We start from the raw sequence: 20914 nt of genomic DNA, 5'->3' as shown, positions 1-20914 counted from the left end.
GTTAATGTTTCATTTAAATGAACAAACCTTTTCCTGCCAGTGTAAAATGCCAATTATTGCCAAGATGAAAACACAGACACCGATGAGAGCTATAGCAGTAAGTAGAACAATGTTACTTGGTGTAAGATACAGTTTGGCACTCCAGCTGCAGATAAAAAAGAATCATAAAATTATACATTTTAACTGAAAAATAATAAAATTCTACTAAGACTGAAAAGCAAATAGCTATTAATTAATGAATCAATTGATTCATCCATTAATTCATTTTCCCATCTCTCCATTCACTATAAATAAACAACAGCAATTAAATTTAGATAGGGCTAAGAATATTGATGATCCTGCAGAGTTCAGATTTTACTCAGAGAACTGGATAGAATTTTTGATGAGATGCTTCATTATTTTTCTTTGATCCCATGAGAATTATTCTTTTTTTTTTTTTAAGATTTTATTTATTTATTTGTGAGAGCGAGAGCGAGCACAGGCAGACAGAGTGGAAGGCAGAGTCAGAGGGAGCAGCAGGCTCCCTGCGGAGCAAGGAGCCCGATATGGGACTCGATCCCAGGACGCTGGGATCATGACCTGAGCCGAAGGCAGCTGCTTAACCAACTGAGCCACCCAGGCGTCCCCCATGAGAATTATTCTTAAGTAAACTTATTAAGGACACTTAGGACAATCTTAGACATTGTTTTTACATCTTAATTTACTTGCTGAATTTGAAACCCTGACTCTAAGGCTACACAGTTACATGATTTTGACAAGATCTCCTATCATCTTATTTTTTGACCCGTGTTTACATAGGTACTATGGCCAACTAAAACAGCCATATATCTCAGTGGGTGTAGTGAGACGGCTTGTGTAAAAACACTTGTATCATTTCTGTGTCATGCTGGAGGGTTTACATTACTACAGTGATGTTGAGACTTCTTACAAAATCACTTTTAGGGGCACCTGGGTGGCTCAATGGGTTAAGCCTCTGCCTTTGGCTCACATCCTGATCTCAGGATCCTGGGATCAAGCCCCACATCAGGCTCTCTGCTCAGCAGGGATCCCACCCCCCATCCCCCACCCCTGCCTGCTCTCTGCCTACTTGTGATCTCTGTCTGTCAAATAAGTTAAAATCTTAAAAAAAAAAATCACTTTTAGTACCTCAGTGTTAATGGCAATAGACAGACTTTAGTATAAATAGAACTAGCTCTTTCTTTTAAAACAATCCATATAATACAGCACTTGGATATCTTGAAAAGCTTAAAATTGGGGTCTAATATCATCAACACTGTAGGTGGTTATATACAAAGAATTCTGTTCTCTCTGAAAATAGGTAATAGATATATTTTCATTTTAAGGTCACCTATTATTATTGCATTACTGTCAATTTCTCTGTTAATGGTTGCTTTATATATTAAGGTGCTCCTGTGTTGGGTGCATAAATATTTACAATTATTATATCCTCTTGTTGGATTGACTCCTGTATTATTATGTAATGCCCTTCTTTGTCTTTTATCATAGTCTTTGCTTTAAATTCTATTTTAGTCTGATGTAAGTACAATTACCCAGCTTCTTTTGGTTTCCATTTGCATGAAACATTTTCCCCTTCTTTTCACTTTCAGTCTCTGCATGTCTTTACATCACAAGAGGTGAGTCTCTTGTAGGCAGAATATAGATGGGTGTTGTTTTTTAATCCATTCAGCCTATTTTCATTTCAAAAGTTTAATAAAAGATCATTCTGATGAATAGCAAGTAGCGATTGACTTATTTTGGGGTAATTAAAATTTATTGATCCGTAAGTTAGCCTCTAGTCAATAAATCTCAAAATATACCTCAAACTAAAATCAATTCAGTTTTTATTATGTACATAAATTTGAAAAGAACATTTCTTTAGAAAGAGCAAGAGAAACATGAAAAATGTTGAGATTATAAAAGAAAACTATACTAGAATTTTCTAGAAATTCAAAAGTAAGAAAACTAGGGAAACAAATACTGTTAGTTGAGGTTAACTATTCTCAGTACCTTACCTCATACTTAAAAAAAAAATTCTTTCCTGAGATTTTTTGGTAGTTCTTCTTAAATAGACTTTAAAAAACCATGAAAATAGTTATCTTGGTAAGAAAAAAAATTGGATGAAACGCCAGTCCTTATTTTCTTACTCAGAAGCAGTCATTCTTATCAATTTCTTACATATCCGCCCAGAGATGTTTTATACGTATATAAATATATATGCACATAACTTTTTCTTTTCTTTCTTTCTTTTTTTAAAGATTTTATTTATTTATTTGACAGACAGAGATCACAAGTAGGCAGAGAAGCAGGCAGAGAGAGAGGAGTAAGTAGGCTACCTGCTGAGCAGAGAGCCCGATGCGGGGCTCTATCCCAGGTCCCTGGGATCATGACCTGAGCAGAAGGCAGAGGCTTTAACCCACTGAGCCACCCAGGAGCCCCGCACATATATCTTTTTCAAATCACAAATGGTTTCTTACTATACATACTCTAAAATGCATTTTCCTTTTATTGTCTTTTGTTTATCACTCTATTTTAAGAGATTGTTCTATGTCATGATATTACAACGTCCAGAAGTAGCATAATTCATACATTTGCCTACTCATGATACACATTTTCTAGTTTTGTTATAAATTTCATGTATAGAGAAATAACAAACACATAATACAGATTCATTAAAAAATATCTGAACTCAGACTATTATTGCTTCTAGTGATATTGTCTTTTTTAAAAAAATATTTTATTTTTAAATAATCTCTATATCCACATGGGACCAGAACCCACAACCCCAAAATCAAGAGTCATGTGTTCCATTGACTGAGCCACCCAGGTGCCCCTTTACTGATGTTATCTTATTTTAAGCAAATGTTGTAATAAATTGTTTTCTTAAGTAGTTTGGTTCTAAAGCCCTTAAATCCACCATAAGAGACATCCTGTAGTATGCTGGTAAACTGGCTCTCTGGGGTGGGGAAAAAGACTTGATTGGCAGTTGCCAATTTTCATGTTGTAAATACTCCCATCATAGCTGATTTTAGTGTATAAAATTTTAGATGTATACAATCAGCTCATGAGCTGGCATGAACTGGTTCTAGCAAATCACTGTATTCAATTCCATCTAAAAATTTAGTAAGTAACAGTACAGCCTTCATTTTGAGAAGAAATGTAACAAAGCAGGACCACACTGGTCACATATTCATAGATACATTACACCCTTTCCCTTTGGTTATTTTTTCATATTGATATCAAACTAGCCTTAAGAACAACTTATAGTCTTCCCAGTGAAATTTGAGTGTTACTCAATACCTTTATCACCTACTTTTTAAAAATAGTGGAATCACTCTAGTAATTAAAGAAAACTGAACAAAGATAAGGAGTTAGATTTAAATGCTATTCCTATAAAAGGAATATATTTTGCTAATAAGGAAAAAAAACAAGTTTTCACTTTTCAGTGAAAACTTACTCAGTGCTGAGCACTGTCTTAAGTGTATTTCATCTACCTCCTTTTAAGGCACCTACCTACCTATCTCCAACTTTACAGGTGCAGAGACTGACCCTCAGCAGTAGATCTTAGTTTCTAGCCAAGGTCTGTTTGACTCTAAAACTTATGCCTAACCACTGTGGGACATACACACTTCCCAAGCATTTATTTGAAAGATCAATGCTTATTAAAAAATTCAGCATTCTGAAATTTTAGAATTTATAGCTAGTAAACTAAAGAGCAGTTCATTGAAGCAGAATATGTATAAATCCCTAATTAATTAACTTGCTGTTTTCCTAGTAAGGTTTAATTTGTTCTTCATAAAAAAAAATCAGGGACCTTTTATGTGGGAATGTTTAGTCATTTAAAGTGATGGGACTCATGGGAACACAGCAGGAGCAGAGAGAGTTTTAAAAACACGTAACTGTACCAGTGATTCTCAGTTGACAGTATTTTTATCAAGATCAGTTCAAGCAAGGACATTACCTTCGAGGAACATTGTGAGGATATGGAATGACAATTAGCTGGGAATTTGGAATGATTGCAGTCCACTCTTGTTTTCGTATAGACTGAAAAAAGAATTTAAGAGCAATTAACATCTAGTATATTTTAAAAACAGAATTATTATTCTAAATAAATAAGAAAAAAGCTTAAGTGTCCTTAATTAATTGAAATCCTAGGTATGGATTAAGCTAAATTTATATATATATTAAGCCCTGTTTGGGGCAAAATTTTTTTTGACCTTTTCAGGGAAGGATTATATTTGTCTCATAGATTCATTAATTTAGTAAATATTTATTGAAAGTGTAGCAGGCACTGTTCACAGTGCTAATGTACAAGTGCTACTTGAAGCAAAATTCAAGTGGAGGTGAGGTATGACAAGAAATACAATAAAATGTATTTTATGTTACATAGTGAAGATGAAGAGAAAAAGCAGGAAAGAGGGACAGGAGGTCATGAGGTTTATTTTAAAGGTGGTGGAAAACTGTATCTTTAAATTATGCTGTGTTCTATGTAAGATAAGCTTAGATAGGTCACTACTTATTTCTCTTTTTCTATATTCTCCTTAAAGAGATTAAAAAAGATTTAATTATTTGGATTCAAATTCAACTGAATTCAAATAGTTGAATTTAGATATGTGAATATTATTTATTAAGACAGATTAATTGTAAAGACAATAAATTTTTACTCACCTTCTCTCCAGATGGACGGGGAATGCCAACGTATAGATGATCAAGAAAGTTTGCACTTCGACCTAAACCAAGTACATTGTATGGTAGTTGGAGGGCTAAATGTGCGGACTGGCTGAGTTGTCCAGCTAAATTTATTAAAAAAAAAAAAAAAAGGGATCTTTGTAAACATTGCTCTCATCAAATGTTAAATGATAAAATGTAAACAATTTAGGTGCCAAAACTTAATTCTTTAAGGATAAATTCTTTAAGGATAAAAATGTGGAATGGAATGTCTGGTTCATTACCATTAATGGTTCACTTTTCAAAGAAAGCAGCTTTTTGAGATATAATTCACACACCATAAACATCACCCATTTAAAATGTATAAGTGGTGGTTTTGAGTATATTAAAAAAGTTGTTGAGCCATAACCACAAATTGTGAATATTTTCATCACCCAACAAAGAAACCCCATTCCCATTAGCAGTTAATCCTAATTCTAACCCTTACTCTTTCAGCTATGGGTAACCACTAATCTACTTTCTCTAGATTTGCCTCTTCTGGAGATCCATATGGATACAGTCATACATGTGTGATCTTTTTATGAATAATGCTGCTGTGCGTGTTCACACTAGTGTGTCAACTTATGTTATCCAAAATATTTGCACATTCTATATTCCCACCAATTGTATGAAAGTTCCAAGTTTTCCACATCCTTGCTAACACTTTATCTGTCTTTTTGATCACAGCCATTCCAGTGGTTGTGAGGTGATACCACATTGTGGCTTTTTTTTGCATTTCCCTAATGACTAATCACGTTGAGTTGCTACTGGCTATATATATATGCAGCTACCTTTTTATTTCTTCTTCTTCTTTTTTTAACCTTTTTATTTCTGTGAAGGGTAAGTAGTATCCTCCCTCTCACTTTGGATTTTAGTAATTTGAGTCTTTTAGTCTAGTTAAAGGTCAGTTGAGGTGCCCCTCAACTTTTCTGTACTTTCTTTGTACTTAAAGTGTCTCTTGTAGATGGCACATAATTGTTTCATATATGATTATCCATTCTACCAATCTCTGCCTTTTGATAGGAGTGTTTGTTCCAATTACATTTAATGTAATTACTGATAAGGTAGGAGTTATGTCTCCCATTTACTACTGATTTTGTACAGGTCTTAGGTTTTTTTTTTTTTTTTTTTAAGATTTTATTTATTTATTTGACAGACAGAAATCACAAGTAGGCAGAGAGGCAGGCAGAGAGAGAGAGGGGAAGCAGGCTCCCTGCTGAGCAGACAGCCCGAAGTGGGGCTCGATCCCAGGACCCTGAGATCATAACCTGAGCTGAAGGCAGAGGCTTTAACCCACTGAGCCAGCCAGGCACCCCGTCTTAGGTCTTTTAATTCTATTCCTCAATTGCTGCTTTGTTAAAATGTTTTCTAGTGTACCATTTTAATTCCCTAGTAATTTTTAAAAACATATTTATTTATTTATTTATTTGACAGACAGAGATCAGAAGTAGGCAGAGAGGCAGGCGGGGAGGGGGGGAAGCAGGTTTCCCGCTGAGCAGAGAGCCCGATGCGGGGCTTGATCCCAGGACCCTGGGATCATGACCCGAGCCAAAGGCAGAGGCTTTAATCCACTGAGCCACCCAGGCACCCCTCCCCAGTTATTTTTTTTTTCCTATTTTTGGAATTATTATCTTCATGGTTGCCATGGGGATTATAGTTAGCATATTAACTAAAATAAAAAACTTAATTCCTAGTGCAAATAACAACTCCAATATAGCTATTGGTGTCCCCTTTCCTTTGTGCTCTAACTATACAAATCATATTTTTATGCATTGTCTACCCATCAACACAGGTTCATAATGATCACTTTATACAGTTGTCTTTTAAATCATATAGGAAATGAGACACTACCATATTTTAAGTTTATCTATAATCTTGCTAGTGTTTTTTACTTAATTGTGTGGATCTGAATTACTGTCTGTTGTCCTTGCAGTTCAGCATTTCTTCTAGGTTTGGTCTACTAGAGATGAACTGTTTTGTTTATTTAGGAATGTCTAAATATCTTCATTTTTGAAGGATAGGTTTACCACATATAGAATTCCTGACTGACAGATTCCGCCTCCTCTTTTAGCACTTTGAATATGTCACCCCCCCCCCCCCCCCGGCGTTTATGGTTTTTTGGTGAGAAGTCAGCTATTAAACTTATTGAGGCTCTGTTGAATGTGGAAAGTAGCATCTCACTTGCTGCTATCAATAGTCTTTTTTTTTTTTTTTTTTTTTTTTTGGTAACAGTTTGACTATGTGTGGATCTCTTTAAATTATTCTCCCTGAAATTGGCTGTGCTTCTTAGATGAGCAGATAAATATTTTTCATCAAATTTGGGTGGCTTCAGTCATTATTGCTTAAGATATTTTCATTATTGCTTCAGATATTTATTTCGCCTCCTTTTCTCTTTTCCTTCTAAGAATCCCCTATACATATGTTGGTATGCTTGATGGAGGGTCTACAGGTCTCTGAGTTTTTTTTTTTTTTTAAGATTTATTTATGGGGCTAATATCACTTTATATGTTAATAAAAATAAATAAATAAATAAATAGAAAAAAGAATTCTGATTACTAGAAAAGATTTATTTATTATTTGAAAGACACAGAGAGGGGTGAGGGTAGGGCAGAGGGAGAGGGAAAAAGAGAATCTCAAGAACACTCCCTGCTGGGTATAGAGCCCAAGGCAGGGCTCAATCTTACAACCCTGAGATCATGACCTGAGCTGACACTAAGAGTCAGACACTCAATCAACTGAGCCACCCAGGCACCCCTCTGAAGTTTTTTCCTGAAACCTAGGCTGTATACATTGTATGCTGAGATTTGGTCTATATTCAAGTGTGCTTATTCTTTTGTCAACTCAAATCTGTTATTAAGCCTTCTACTGAATTTTTCACTTCAGTTACTATTTTTTCCACCTCCAGAATTTCCATTTGATTTTTAAAAACATTTTATTTATTTATTTGACAGAGAGAGAGAGAGAGATCACAAGTAGGCAGGCAGAGAGAGAGTGGGGGAAGCAGGCTCCATGCTGAGCCTGATGCAGGGCTCGATTCCAGGACCCTGAGTTCACAACCTGAGCCGAAGGCAGAGGCTTAACCCACTGAGCCACCCAGGTGCCCCTTCTATTTGATTTTTGAAAATGATCTTTATCTCCTTATTTGCATTTTCTATTTAGTGAGACATAGTTATCATACTTGCCCCTAATTCTTCAATCTTGGTTTCCTTTAGTTCTTTGAACATATTTATAATAGCTGATTTATAGTTCTTATCAATGAAGTCCAGTATCTTTGGACACATTTTCTGTGGTTTGTTTTTATTTACTTATTTTTTTAAATGTGTTTGTGGCATACTTTTCTGTTTCTTTGCATATCTTATAACTTGTGTTGAAAGTGGACTTCTTATAACAACTATAGTATCAGCCACCTCCCTTTAAGGATTTGTTGGTTTTGTTGTTGTAGTTGGTGTTCATTTGTTTAGTGACTTTCCTGGATGAATTCTATAGGTTTTGCATTCCCTGCCACAAAGTTCTTTTCTTTTCTTATTTTTAAAGTTTTTGTCTTCACTCTGACTTCCTAGGGGGCATACTTGCATCAGTATAACCAACGGCTGGTACACAAGTTTTCCTCAGAAATGTTTTCTGTATGTCTTCCACATTTTGTCTAGAGGATTTGTGTGTGGAAGCATGTCCTCAAACTTCAAGGAGTTTATGGAATAGCTTTAGCTTTCATTTCTTGCTTGAGCAGGGCCTCAAGGTAGTATATGCAGGCTAAATATCTGAATGAAGTAGTTTCCTTTCTGGACATGTTGATAGCCTTCTAGATCCCCATGAATATACTGGAGTTTTGGAAAGTTGCCTATGGTTACCTGGTCACTGAGGACATCCTTTTTTAGTTGGCCAGGCTCTTGTTTCACTACACCTGAAGTCTTAGGCTTAGGTGGCTTAGATTTTGCCAGCAGATGATTGTTGTTTTTTGTAATGTCCTGGGGAATAGTTTTTTTTTTTTTTTAATTTTATGTTTTACTGCTGGGCTGAACTCCAAGTCAAATAAAATAGCCCCAACATCCTAAGAATGGGGATTTTCCAGGGAGTTGCTAGTTTAGATAAAATACTGTTTTGGGGATGGGGATTTTAATTCAGTCAGTCCTATTTACTGACTGTGAACTACTGGCTTTTCATGGCAGATGCATTTCCATACCACTCAGTAGAGAAGGGAGCTTGGGTGGGAATAGCCCCAAATTAAAGTGTGACAGGCCCTGCAGTTTTATTGAGGATTAGTAGTTCCTCTTGGATAGACAACATACTCCATTCTGTGGCTTTGGTTAGTTTCTAGAGTTCTGAAATGGTTGATATTAGCTGTGTGGTCAGTACCCTTTTTTCCTTTTTGGGGAGAACCGGGTCATGTATTCCTCACACTGGCATCCCAAAAGTCAGTCTCTCCCTATGTGCGCATATATTTGCTAGGTATTTCCTACATAATTAAACTGAACATTTAAAGGATAAGACTAATTAATACCTAAGTATTTTAATATTCAGTGGGACTCTGCTAACATCACTACACATTACCCAGAAATATGAAATCATTTGAAAGTATACATGATTTTTAAAATATAGTTCTTATGACAGAAATGGATATGTATAATGTAAAGAGACATTGAACTTAGGGAAAGGCATTTAAAAAAAGTTAAATAAGTATATAAAATTGTAAAGCAATAAATTGCAAATTAGTAGAATCGAATGATAATGATTAACCTCGAGTATCTTGTCCTGCACAATAAATAATACATATTAGCTATATGTTATCATAAAATTTATTATTATATAGTCGAAGTAAAAATCAAATATATACTGATTTCATTACACTATGAGAAGACTGGCTTAAGAGACAAAACTAGACATATAAATTATTTTCCTATAATTACCTGACTGTAAAGAACCAAGACAAGAACATTTATTATTAATACTCTATTAAGAAGACCAAAGAACATAAATTTGAAACTAAAAAGTATATTTAATAAGAAAACTGAAAAACTATTAAAAGAATAATGAAAATAAAAGTATTCAAAATCTCAAAATGAAGAGATAATTATATTTTAACATACTTTTTTTTTAAAGATTTTATTTATTTATTTGATAGAGAGAGAGACAGTGAGAGAGGGAACACAAGCAGGGGGTTTGGGAGAGGGAGAAGCAGGCTCCCCACAGATCAGGTAGCCCCATGTGGGACTCAATCCCAGGACCCTGGGATCATGACCTCAGCTGAAGGCAGACGCTTAACAACTGAGCCACCCAGGTGCCCCATTTTAGCAATCTTTTACTCATGTATTTTTTTTCCTTTGGCATGTGCATGCACAAACACATTAGCATAGTTTAGTTTCATTGCTTTTCACTCAGTATTATTTTATGAGTATCTTCTCATATTATTAAAATTCTTTTTTTTTTTTTTTTTTTTTTTTTTTATAAACATATATTTTTATCCCCATACCCAACTTTTGTAGCAACATGGACGGGACTGGAAGAGATTATTATGCTGAGTGAAATAAGTCAAGCAGAGAGAGTCAATTATCATATGGTTTCACTTATTTGTGGAGCATAACAAATAGCATGGAGGACATAGGGAGTTAGAGAGGAGAAGGGAGTTGGGGGAAATTGGAAGGGGAGGTGAACCATGAGAGACTATGGACTCTGAAAAACAATCTGAGGGTTTTGAAGGGGTGGGGGGTGGGAGGTTGGGGTACTAGGTGGTGGGTATTATAAAGGGCACGAATTGCATGGAGCACTGGGTGTGGTGAAAAATAATGAATACTGTTATGCTGAAAATAAAAAATAAATTAAAAAAAAAAAAAAAAAAAAAAAAAAAAAAGAAAAAAAAAAAAAAAATTCTTAAAAAATGGGTAAGCAGGGACACCTGGGTGGCTCAGTGGGTTAAAGCCTCTGCCTTCAGCTCAGGTCATGATCACAGGACGCTGGGATCAAGCCCCGCACTGGGCTCTCTGCTTAGCAGATAGCCTGCTTCCTCCTCTCTGCCTACTTCTCTGACTAATAATCTCCGTCTGTCAAGTAAATAAATAAAAAAAAATCTTTAAAAAAAAAAGTAAATAAAAATGGGTAAGCAGAGAGAAAGATTATTCCAACACTGAAATCCCACTGAGAAAACCAAACGAAAAGTTAAAAGACACTTATTATTATATATGTCCTTAAAAATTATTTTTCTAAAATCTAGACATTACCAAAACCAATTTTCTTGCCTACATTAATCCTCTTATATCATCATTGAAAAAAATCTATTGTTGGAGATAATGGAGATGATGGATTTCTCCTTATTTTTCGCTATTATCAAACTGATATCACTATTGTCAAACTATTATCAAATTGGTAAGAGCAGATACTAAACTTGATCTTAGCCAAAAGGCCAAGAAGTGATTAATCTTTCACCATTATAAATAATGTTTTAGTGAACATCCCTGCACATCAATATTTGTCTGCATCAGGATTAGTTTTTTGCATTCCTAGATATGGAATACTGGGTCATAAAGTAGGACATTCATTGGATAAAAGAATAGTCTCTTCCAAACCATAAGAGGCTCTTAATCACAGTAAACAAACAGGGTTGCAGTTTGAGGAGGGTTGGGAGAAAGGATCACTGGATGATGGGCATTAATTTAAGGAGGGCAGTGATGTAATGAGCGCTGAGTATTATATAAGACTGATGAATCACTGACTTCTACCTCTGAAACCAATAATATATTATATGTTAATTAATTGAATTTAAATATAAAGAAAACAAAAGAGAATAGTCTCTTCAACAAATTATGCTAAGACACCTGCAGAATGATATAGAAAAGAAAACATATTTTTTAAAAAGAGGTGTACTGTATATTTCTTCTACTTCTCAATGAAAGCACCTATTACATTTCATTTCTTTATTGTTTTTTAGGGGTGAAATTCACATAATGTACAATTATCCATTATTTAAAGTATAAAAATTAGGTGGCCTTTAGTGTATTCAGAATGTTGTGCAACCACCAGCATTCTCTAGTTTCCAAACACTTCATCACCCCATAAATATACCATACCCATTAAGCAATAACTCCCGATTCCCTGGTCACCTCTAATCTGCTCTCAGTTTCATCTTTTACTCCTTAATCTCTCTTCCTTCTGCTCTAAAATATGGGTTCTTCACTGCTCCTTGACAATTGCACAGATGCTTATACCTTCCAGCTTTGACACTGGTTTTCTCCTTTGCCAAGAATATTCTTCAACAGATAATGGTATGTCCAACTCTCTTACCACCTTCAAATCTTTGTTCAAATAGTACTTTCTCAGAGAGGCCTGCTATGAACACTCTAGAGAAAATTGAGGACTATCCTTTTTACCTGGCTTTATCCTCCCCTGTCCCACAGTTCTTATCACTTCCTGATAAGTGTTAAATAGTATTACATAATATACTGCCTCTTTCCCCCTATTAGAATATAATCTCTATGAGGGCTAAGATTTAGGTCTCTTTTGTTTACTTCTATATCATAAGATTCTAGAACAGTCCTGGCATATATTAGGCACTCAGTGCATATTTTTTTTTTTTTTTTTTTAAAGATTTTATTTATTTATTTGACAGAGAGATTACAAGTAGGCAGAGAGGCAGGCAGAGAGAGAGAGGAGGAAGCAGGCTCCCTGCTGAGCAGAGAGCCCGATGCGGGACTCGATCCCAGGACCCTGAGATCATGACCTGAGCCGAAGGCAGCGGCTTAACCCACTGAGCCACCCAGGCGCCCCCAGTGCATATTTTTTCACCAAAGAATGAATAAAGAATTTTACCCACCAAATACACCAAACCTGAGTCTTATAACATATTCTCAACTTAAAAATACTGTATCAGTTTATACCACATAGATCCCAGTACAGAAAGACTGTCTACCTAACGATAAATACATAAAAGGCATTTGTGATATACTAAACACCAGATTCAAATGCCTATATGTTCTTTTATGACTACATAATAATCTGACTTTCCAAAACAGTTCAAATACACATTTATGTAATTAAAAAAAATACACATTTATGTAAAAAAAATCAAGTTTAAAAAATTGATTCATTCTGGGATGCCTGGGTGGCTCAGTTGGTTAAGCAGCTGCCTTCGGCTCAGGTCATGATCCCAGCGTCCTGGGATCGAGTCCCATATCGGGCTCCTTGCTCCGCAGGGAGCCTGCTTCTCCGTCTGACTCTGCCTTCCACTCTGTCTGCCTGTGCTCGCTCTCGCTCACTCTCTCTGACAAATAAATAAAATCTTTAAAAAAAAAAAAATTGATTCATTCTTATTCTCCAGGAGAATGTTACACTGACATAATCCTGACTGCCTAATGCTATTGTAAAATAGATTAAGCTGTAATTTAAGAGTCTAAAGTAATTAAGAAGGCAGGACAGGAGAGAAATCCCACTTTAATAATTTCCATGCAGTCTGTTTTAAGGTAAGATACTGAAGCCAACTTCATTGTTCAAGAATACCAGATATGGGGGGGCGCCTGGGTGGCTCTGCCTTCGGCTCAGGTCATGATCTCAGGGTCCTGGGATTGAGCCCCGCATAGGGCTCTCTGCTCAGCAGGGAGCCTGCTTCCCCCCTCTCTCTGCCTGCCTCTCCGCCTACTTGTAATCTCTGTCTGTTAAATAAACAAATAAATAATCTTAAAAAAATACCAGATATGAACTTTATCATAACTGTGGCTCTGATGTCAATTTGTCAAAAAATAAAACTTAAATACTATATATATGCTGATGTAAGAGGCAGAGAAGCAAAGGGAAAAATAACTAGCCGAAGGGGGAATAAAACTAAAATTTCATCTTCTTGGTGTGAGAGTATGTGTGTGATTGAGTCAAAAGGACACTAATTTCGGGGCACCTGGGTGGCTCAGTGGGTTAAGCCGCTGCCTTCGGCTCAGGTCATGATCTCAGGGTCATGGGATCGAGTCCCGCATCGGGCTCTCTGCTCAGCAGGGAGCCTGCTTCCCTTCCTCTCTCTCTGCCTGCCTCTCCGTCTACTTGTGATTTCTCTCTGTCAAATAAATAAATAAAAATCTTAAAAAAAAAAAAAAAAGGACACTAATTTCTATCTCCCTGCAAGGGATTAAGCCACTGGGAATTTGCATCTAACAGTAACGTCTGTAACTCTTCTGGCACTGCCCTGGCTTGAGGAAAAATACCATCTCTATAAGAATGAGATAAAAGCACACATTCAAACAACCAATATTTTATGTAACTTTAGAGAAAAACATGTCTCTTCTTGGGAGAGAAAATTGTTCTGAGAAGTATTCATTATTCTAAAATGAACAGCTCTGAATCAAGAGTACATTGACATCAATTAAAATGGAGATGAAGAACACTGAGAGAGGACAAAGTATAAAAACTGAAGAAAATACCCTCTTAAAGCAATAAGAATTAACAGCTATTAAATGCAGATGATATGCCAAAAACTATGGCAAGTGTTTTTTGCATCTTATTGCAGTTGTTAACAATAATTGCATGTAGGTAGGTACTATTATCTCCACTTGATTATGGGGAAATCAAGAGGTTAAATGATTTGACTAAAAACATATAGTTACTAAATGGTGGAGCTTGGGTTTTAATTTTGGCAGCCTAATTCCAAAGCCCACACCTCTCATCATCACCCGTGATCTTATTTTCAGTTGAAAAAGAAGTGTGATGTTTGTCTTACTGTTCTATAAAAAGGACTTCTAAGGACATTGAATAACCCCATCCAACGACATTTGATCTTTTATGGTCTAAAAAAAAATTATTTGAGAGAGTAGGTGAGATAGAGGGAGAGAAAAAGCAAGCCTGAGCAGGGGGAGGGGCTGAGGGAGAGGGAGAAGCAGGCTCCCTTCTGAGCAGGGAGCCCAGCGCAGGGCTGGATCCCAGGACCCTTTCTCAGCAGATGCTTAATTGACTAAGCCACTTAGGCACCCCATGATTTTTACTACTTGGATTTGTATTTGTGGTGTCCTAGGCTATGATCTGGGAATCCATAACATTTTATATGTAGTTCTTCCAGTTAACATGGCCTTTCTTAACTTTTGTAAATCTAGGCTGTGGCATTGGGCTTTGTGATGTTTCCTTCTATAACTAAAGCCTGGGCTATTTAAGCAGTTCTGGAAGATGGGGCTGGTGTATTTTGCTGATCTTCTACAACAGGCATCAACTTACTGAGGAAGAGTTTAATCCAATTGTATCCACACAGGATTCGATCATGAAAAAGATTGTACTATGGATATGGACTAGCCCTTGGTCTATACTAGAATAAGCTCAGGTTTCTCTGGCTCATTCAAGGTAGTTAAAAAGATGGAGTGAAATTTTTAGAGGACTATTTTCACTGCCTGTAGGGGGATGCTAAAAGAAACATCATCATTTTTTTTTTTTCATGTGGTGTGCATGTTAAATTCTATTTTACTACAAGGAAACATTATGAGACCATCAGGTAGGGAGGGAACTGTGTTTCTTGGTGGGGAAAACTTGTGATTTTCAGAATGGCAAGCTGGATAATAACATGAATGCTAGAGGTTAAGAAAAATGAAGTTAAGATTTTGAAAGAAAAATATGTTCCTAAATAGATTTGATATTAACTGTATTTCATTACGTAGGGACTCTGATTTAAACGATTTGGCCAGCAATGTTTCTTTTTACTCATTGGCCTGTATTCTTCAATGTCCTGTTTTCAATTTTCTAGCTGCCTAAGAAAATCATGCTTCTGGTATAATGTCATGCCTGCCTTTAGTCTCTCCATTGTAAGTGAGAGATGTTCCTTTAATCAATGTGTTCTCTTTTCATTAGGTGACTGGTATACCATTCCTCTTCCTGGCAGGGCAAAGGCATGGAGAAAGACTGTTCCAGGTACTGGTGTATTTTTTTTCTCATAACAAAGTTGTCAAGAATGTTAGGATTCTATAAAAACCAATGGATTAAAAAGGTATTGATACATGATAAAATTAAAAATTTAAAAATACATTGGCACTTGCTTTCCCTTGCTGCTGGTGTGTTTTAATTGCTAACAGAGTAAGTTTCTGATATAGCTAATAAAATCTTCCTAGACCAATTATCACAGTCTCTTTTACTAAATGCCAACCTGAGGTAATAATTTGTGTTATCTCACATAATAAGTTTCATTGTAAATATTGGCCAAATCAGATAGCCTAGACGGAAAATCTAGAAGCTAAACTGCTGTTTATGGTGTATTCTTTTAAAAAATATTTAATTTATTTATTTGACAAAGATCACAAGCAGGCAGAGAGGCAGGGAGAGAGTGGGGGGGAAGCAGGCTCCCTGCTCAGCAGGGATCATGTGGGGCTCGATCCCAGGACCCTGAGATCATGACCTGAGCCGAAGACATATGTCTAACAACTGAGTCACTCAGGTGCCCCTATGGAAAGCTTCTTAAAACAATTATTGGCCTCTTTTCCTGGTAGTTGATGGGTGACTTATAATGCAGAGTGAAGGAATCCACTAACATTTGACTTATTTCTTTGGAGTATTTGGAATCATGTGTGAACTCAGCTTCTAGAAAATTGACAAGGATAAAGTGATGAAATATGTGGGAGAACCACCTACTAGACTGAAAATAGCACCATGGAAAGAGGTACAGAGCTGCTTCCAGTCTAGTGATATATTCCTTTCTATGCCCTATTTCTAGGATATAGTATTGTGGCTGACACCTAATGGGCACTTAGTAAATATTCACTGTACTAACCAGAAGATTTGGTAGTAAATAACTAAGTCTAATTTGTATAATCATTTAACTTTAGTATTTCCTGAGGTCTTATATAATACGCCATATCCACAATTACTGTTGAAGGCATCCATTTTAATAATTTGACATCAACTTAGACTAGAACTTGAACAAAAAAAATTCCGACACAGGAGACTTGTGATGTGGTATTATGGAAAGCGAACAAGATTTGAATGCCAAAGACAGTATTTTAACACTGCTTTGTTTGGTTTCTAAAGTCCCTTGACTTTCCTAAACTTTAATTTATTCACCTAAACATATACTGAATGCATACTATGTATGCCTTTTACACAGAGATGAAAAAGATACAAAGCTTGACCTGGAAATGCTTAAAGATATAACAGAAAAATAGAACTTGAGTGTTTCCTCATCCTTAAAAACAGAATTACAGTATCACTTATTGCATGGATTTGGTGAGGCAATTACAACACCGGTACTTAATTTTTAATAGTTAATGAAAGTGCTTTGAAAACTGCAAGGCACTATACAAATGTTAGTTGTTATTTTGATTATTATATAACCATTCCTCATATTTTCTGTTTTTTCCCCTTAGATTGAACTTTAACTTCACATTCCTGAAAAATAGTGTAACACCAATTTTTCATGGAAGTTTTTCTAATTTCTCTTTTGTAGTAAATCAGGAAGTTTTGGAACTCTGGTTCAAATTCCATCTGTCAACCTGCTTCCCAGTTATAAATTTAGAATATAGTTTTAAATGTCTTTTTTAATTTTTAATTTTTTATAAACATATATTTTTATCCCCAGGGGTATAGGTTAAATGTCTTTTTTTATTAAATCAATATATAACTCACACACCACAATGTCTACCACTTTAAAGTGTACAATTTGGTGGTTTTCAATATAGTCACAAGTTGCCTAAGTGTCACCACTAATTCCAGAACACTTTCATCAGCCCCCAAAAGGAACCCTGTAACTATTAGCTGTCATTTCCCATTTCTTCCTTCCCCCAGTCTGTGGTAAGCCTCAGTCCCCTTCTATATCTATGGATTTGTCTATTCTAGACTATTTTATATAAATGGAATTATATAATATGCAGTCTTTTGTGATTGATGTCTTTCACTTAAAATATTTTATAAGGTTCATCCATGTTCCACAATGTTTTGTGTTTTTGTGGCTAGATAATGTTCCATTATATTGATATACCACATTGTTTACCCATTTATTAGTTAATGGGCATTTGGTTCATTTATATTTCTTAGCTATTGTGAATAACTCTGCTATGAATATTCATATAATAGCTTTTATGTGACACATATATTTTTTTTAAAAAATATTTTATTTATTTATTTGACAGACAGAGATCACAAGTAGGCAGAGAGAAAGGAGGAAGCAGGGTCCCTGCTGAGCAGAGAGCCTGAGGGGGGTCTCGATCCCAGGACCCTGGGACCATGGCCCGAGCTGAAGGCAGAGGCTTTAACCCACTGAGCCACCCAGGTGCCACGTGACACATATTTTCAATTCTCTTGGGAATATTATCCCTAGGAGTGGAATTAATGATTCATATGGTAACTCTATGTTTAACTATTTTTGGAACTGAGTAGTTTGAGTTTGATAACGGCTTTTCTTTTCTTTCTTTTTTTTTTTTTTAAGATTTTATTTATTCATTTGACAGAGATCACAAGTAGGCAGAGAGGCAGGCAGAAAGAGAGGAAGAGAAGCAGGCTCCCTGTTGAGCAGAGAGCCTGACACAGGGCTTGATCCCAGGACCCTGAGGATCATGACCTGAGCTGAAGGCAGGGGCTTTAACCCAGAGCCACCCAGGCGCCCCTGAAAACTGCTTTTCTTAAAACAAAAAACAAAACAAAACAAAAAGATTTTATTTATTTTGAGAGGGAAAGTGAGCAAGCATGAGTGGTGGGAGGGGTAGAGGGAGAGGGAGAGAAAGAATCTCAAGCAGACTCCATGCTGAGTGTGGAGACTGACAGGGAGCTTGATCTCACGACTATGAAATCATAATCTGAGCTGAAATCAAGAGTCAGATGCTTAACTGACTGAGCTACCCAGGTGCACTTTGGTAACTGTTTTTCTACAGCTTAATGGTCAAAGCATCTAATGAACGTATGATAAAAAACACTGCCAGTGCATGTAAAAAATAATCTGAAGGGAAACAACAAAACAAATCCATAACTCTCATAAAACCAAATTGCCCTGGGCGTTACTGACTGTGAATGTCTAATTTAATGGTCAGTGCTCCTTTACATTAAGGAGGTAAACTTTTCTGAGGTTGTGTGCAATTATGTTTCAGCTGTCATTCTCTGGATTAGAAAGATAAACTCTGGTTTCTGAAGTGGACAATGTGATATAAATGAGCTAAATAGGAAAGCTTGGTTTATGCTTTAGTGCACTTTATTTTTCATGTTGGAGACCTCTCTCTCTCTCAGAGGCAAAACACTTAGCCATAGCATTTTAGTCAAAACTATGTTTTATAGTGATAAAAAGCACATGGGAGTAAAACTGCTTAGTTCTAAAATAGGGATAAAAGATACATAGCTACTTAAACCAAAGATGTGAGGTTATTTTTTAGTCCCAAATTGCAAGTTAGGTTTTTCACTAAAATATGTGATTTAAAAATGTTCATTAGACTAAGTAGTTATCACATGTTAGTTGACTGTAGAGACTTGGAGACAGTTACTTGGCTATAATACATATAAAACACAAAAATACCTTATAATAGTTCCTTTACCAAAGTCATTTCTTTTCCCATGCACCGTCTTCCTGGAGAATATAATTAAAGTTGTGACTGTCAGGAAGCATATTCTCTTCTACTCTTAAATCTTTCACCTTCTGCTTCAGTGTATTGCTTTCCCTTTCCTGTCTACTAAGACTGCGCTTCCCAAACACACCTTTTTCTTAAAGGTCCATCTCTGTAAACTCTTTCACATTTGGCTGTCAAGCAAAGCAGAATACACTTCTTTTAGCAATTATTTATTGTTCTTTAATGAACTAACTGAAAGTTTAGTTGCTTACAGCTATAACTATTTTATCCCTCATGGATTGTGTATGTTGGCTGGGCAATTTCTGTTGGTTTTGACACTCTTGTGGCTACCTTCAGCTGGAAGGTCAGCTGGGATGGCTGAGTAGACCTCTCTCCTTTTAGACTTTCATTCTGAAGGAGACTGCACTGGGTTTCTTTACATGCAGTCTCAGGAGAGCATCCCAAGAGAGCAAGTATCAAGTATAAGATCTATTAAGGTTTTACTTGTGTCGTGTTTGCTGATGTCCTCTTGCTTAAGCAGAGTCAACAGTGGAAGGAACTACATTATCAGTTATTGGGGGCCACTGGTGTGGCAGTTTACATCTTAATGGTCATTAAGCTAAACTATATTTTTTCTTTTTCTCTTTGATGTTTAGCTTGGGAATTTTCTATTGACACCTTCAAGCTTACTGATTCTTTTCCTCAGCTATGTCCAAGCTACTGCTGAGCTCCTCAAAGGCATTCTTCATTTCTAGCATGGTGCTTTTGGTTTCTAGAATTTCCTTTCCTTTCTGTTTGAGCTTTTAGGATATTAATAATGGTTATTTAAAATTCCTTTTTTTAGGGGCGCCTGGGTGGCTCAGTGGGTTAAGCTGCTGCCTTCGGCTCAGGTCATGATCTCAGGGTCCTGGGATCGAGTCCCGCATTGGGCTCTCTGCTTAGCAGGGAGCCTGCTTTCCTCTCTCTCTCTCTGCCTGCCTCTCCATCTACTTGTGATTTCTCTCTGTCAAATAAATAAATAGAATCTTAAAAAAAAAATAAAATTCATTTTTTTATTCAAAGAGCCTTCCTCCCCGCCCCCACCTTTTTTTGTGTGTGTGTGTGTGTGTGTGTGTGTGTGTGTGTGTGTGGTCTTTGAGCATGCCTTGTAATTTTTTGTTGAAAGCTGGTCATGTATAGTATGAGGCTTTAGGTTTATCTGGCTATGAGTTAGGCTGAATTTATTGGTTGCTGTAGCTGTGGGTCAGAAGCTGAAAGTTCCTCTAGTGTCCTTGTTTTTGTCTTTTATCTATCTCCTTAGAGACTCCTTTTTAAAAGGGAGTCCTTGCTCACCTGTAATCTTCTGTTGTTATACAGAAGACTGATTAATGTAGTGGTAAGAGGTTCAGAGAAAGGATAAGTGTTCTATAGTTCTACAGTTAGCTCTCACTTTGGCTATGACCCTGGACTGGGACCTTAACAGGTGCTTTTCAGGTTCCTTTTCCTCATCTTCATCCATTCCTGATGGTGAGACAGGAAGACTAGATGGGGCCAGAGTTGGGTAGTTTATTTCCCTCTAATCAGTTAAGTTCTAAAAAACCCAAGTTAGTTAGGCTTTTGTAAAATAATTTCCCTTGAGGTCAGGTTTTTGTTAAGGTGAATAGTAGCTCTGGGAGTCTTCAAAAATGTTTAATTTTCCCCTCCTCAAACAGAAGCACAAGAGGATTTTTTTTCAGATCTTGACTTTGAGGACCTGGTGTGGC

General features: G+C 36.3%; 1 protein-coding gene across 1 annotated transcript in view; it reads right to left on the bottom strand.

The window, feature by feature from the left end:
- Positions 1-20914, bottom strand: part of ITFG1 (integrin alpha FG-GAP repeat containing 1) — a 307089-nt gene that overhangs the window by 3932 nt on the left and 282243 nt on the right. Inside the window, exons 15-17 of the mRNA XM_082711008.1 lie at positions 4666-4790; positions 3959-4041; positions 28-145 (exon numbers count right to left, since the gene is read on the bottom strand). Of these exons, the coding sequence (XP_082567134.1) occupies positions 28-145; positions 3959-4041; positions 4666-4790 (326 nt within the window). The remainder of the gene's footprint in view (positions 1-27; positions 146-3958; positions 4042-4665; positions 4791-20914) is intronic.

Source organism: Mustela nivalis (genome assembly GCF_964662115.1).
Source record: "Mustela nivalis genome assembly, chromosome: 18".
Lineage (NCBI taxonomy): Eukaryota > Metazoa > Chordata > Mammalia > Carnivora > Mustelidae > Mustela > Mustela nivalis.
This window is presented reverse-complemented; position numbering and strand designations above follow the sequence as displayed.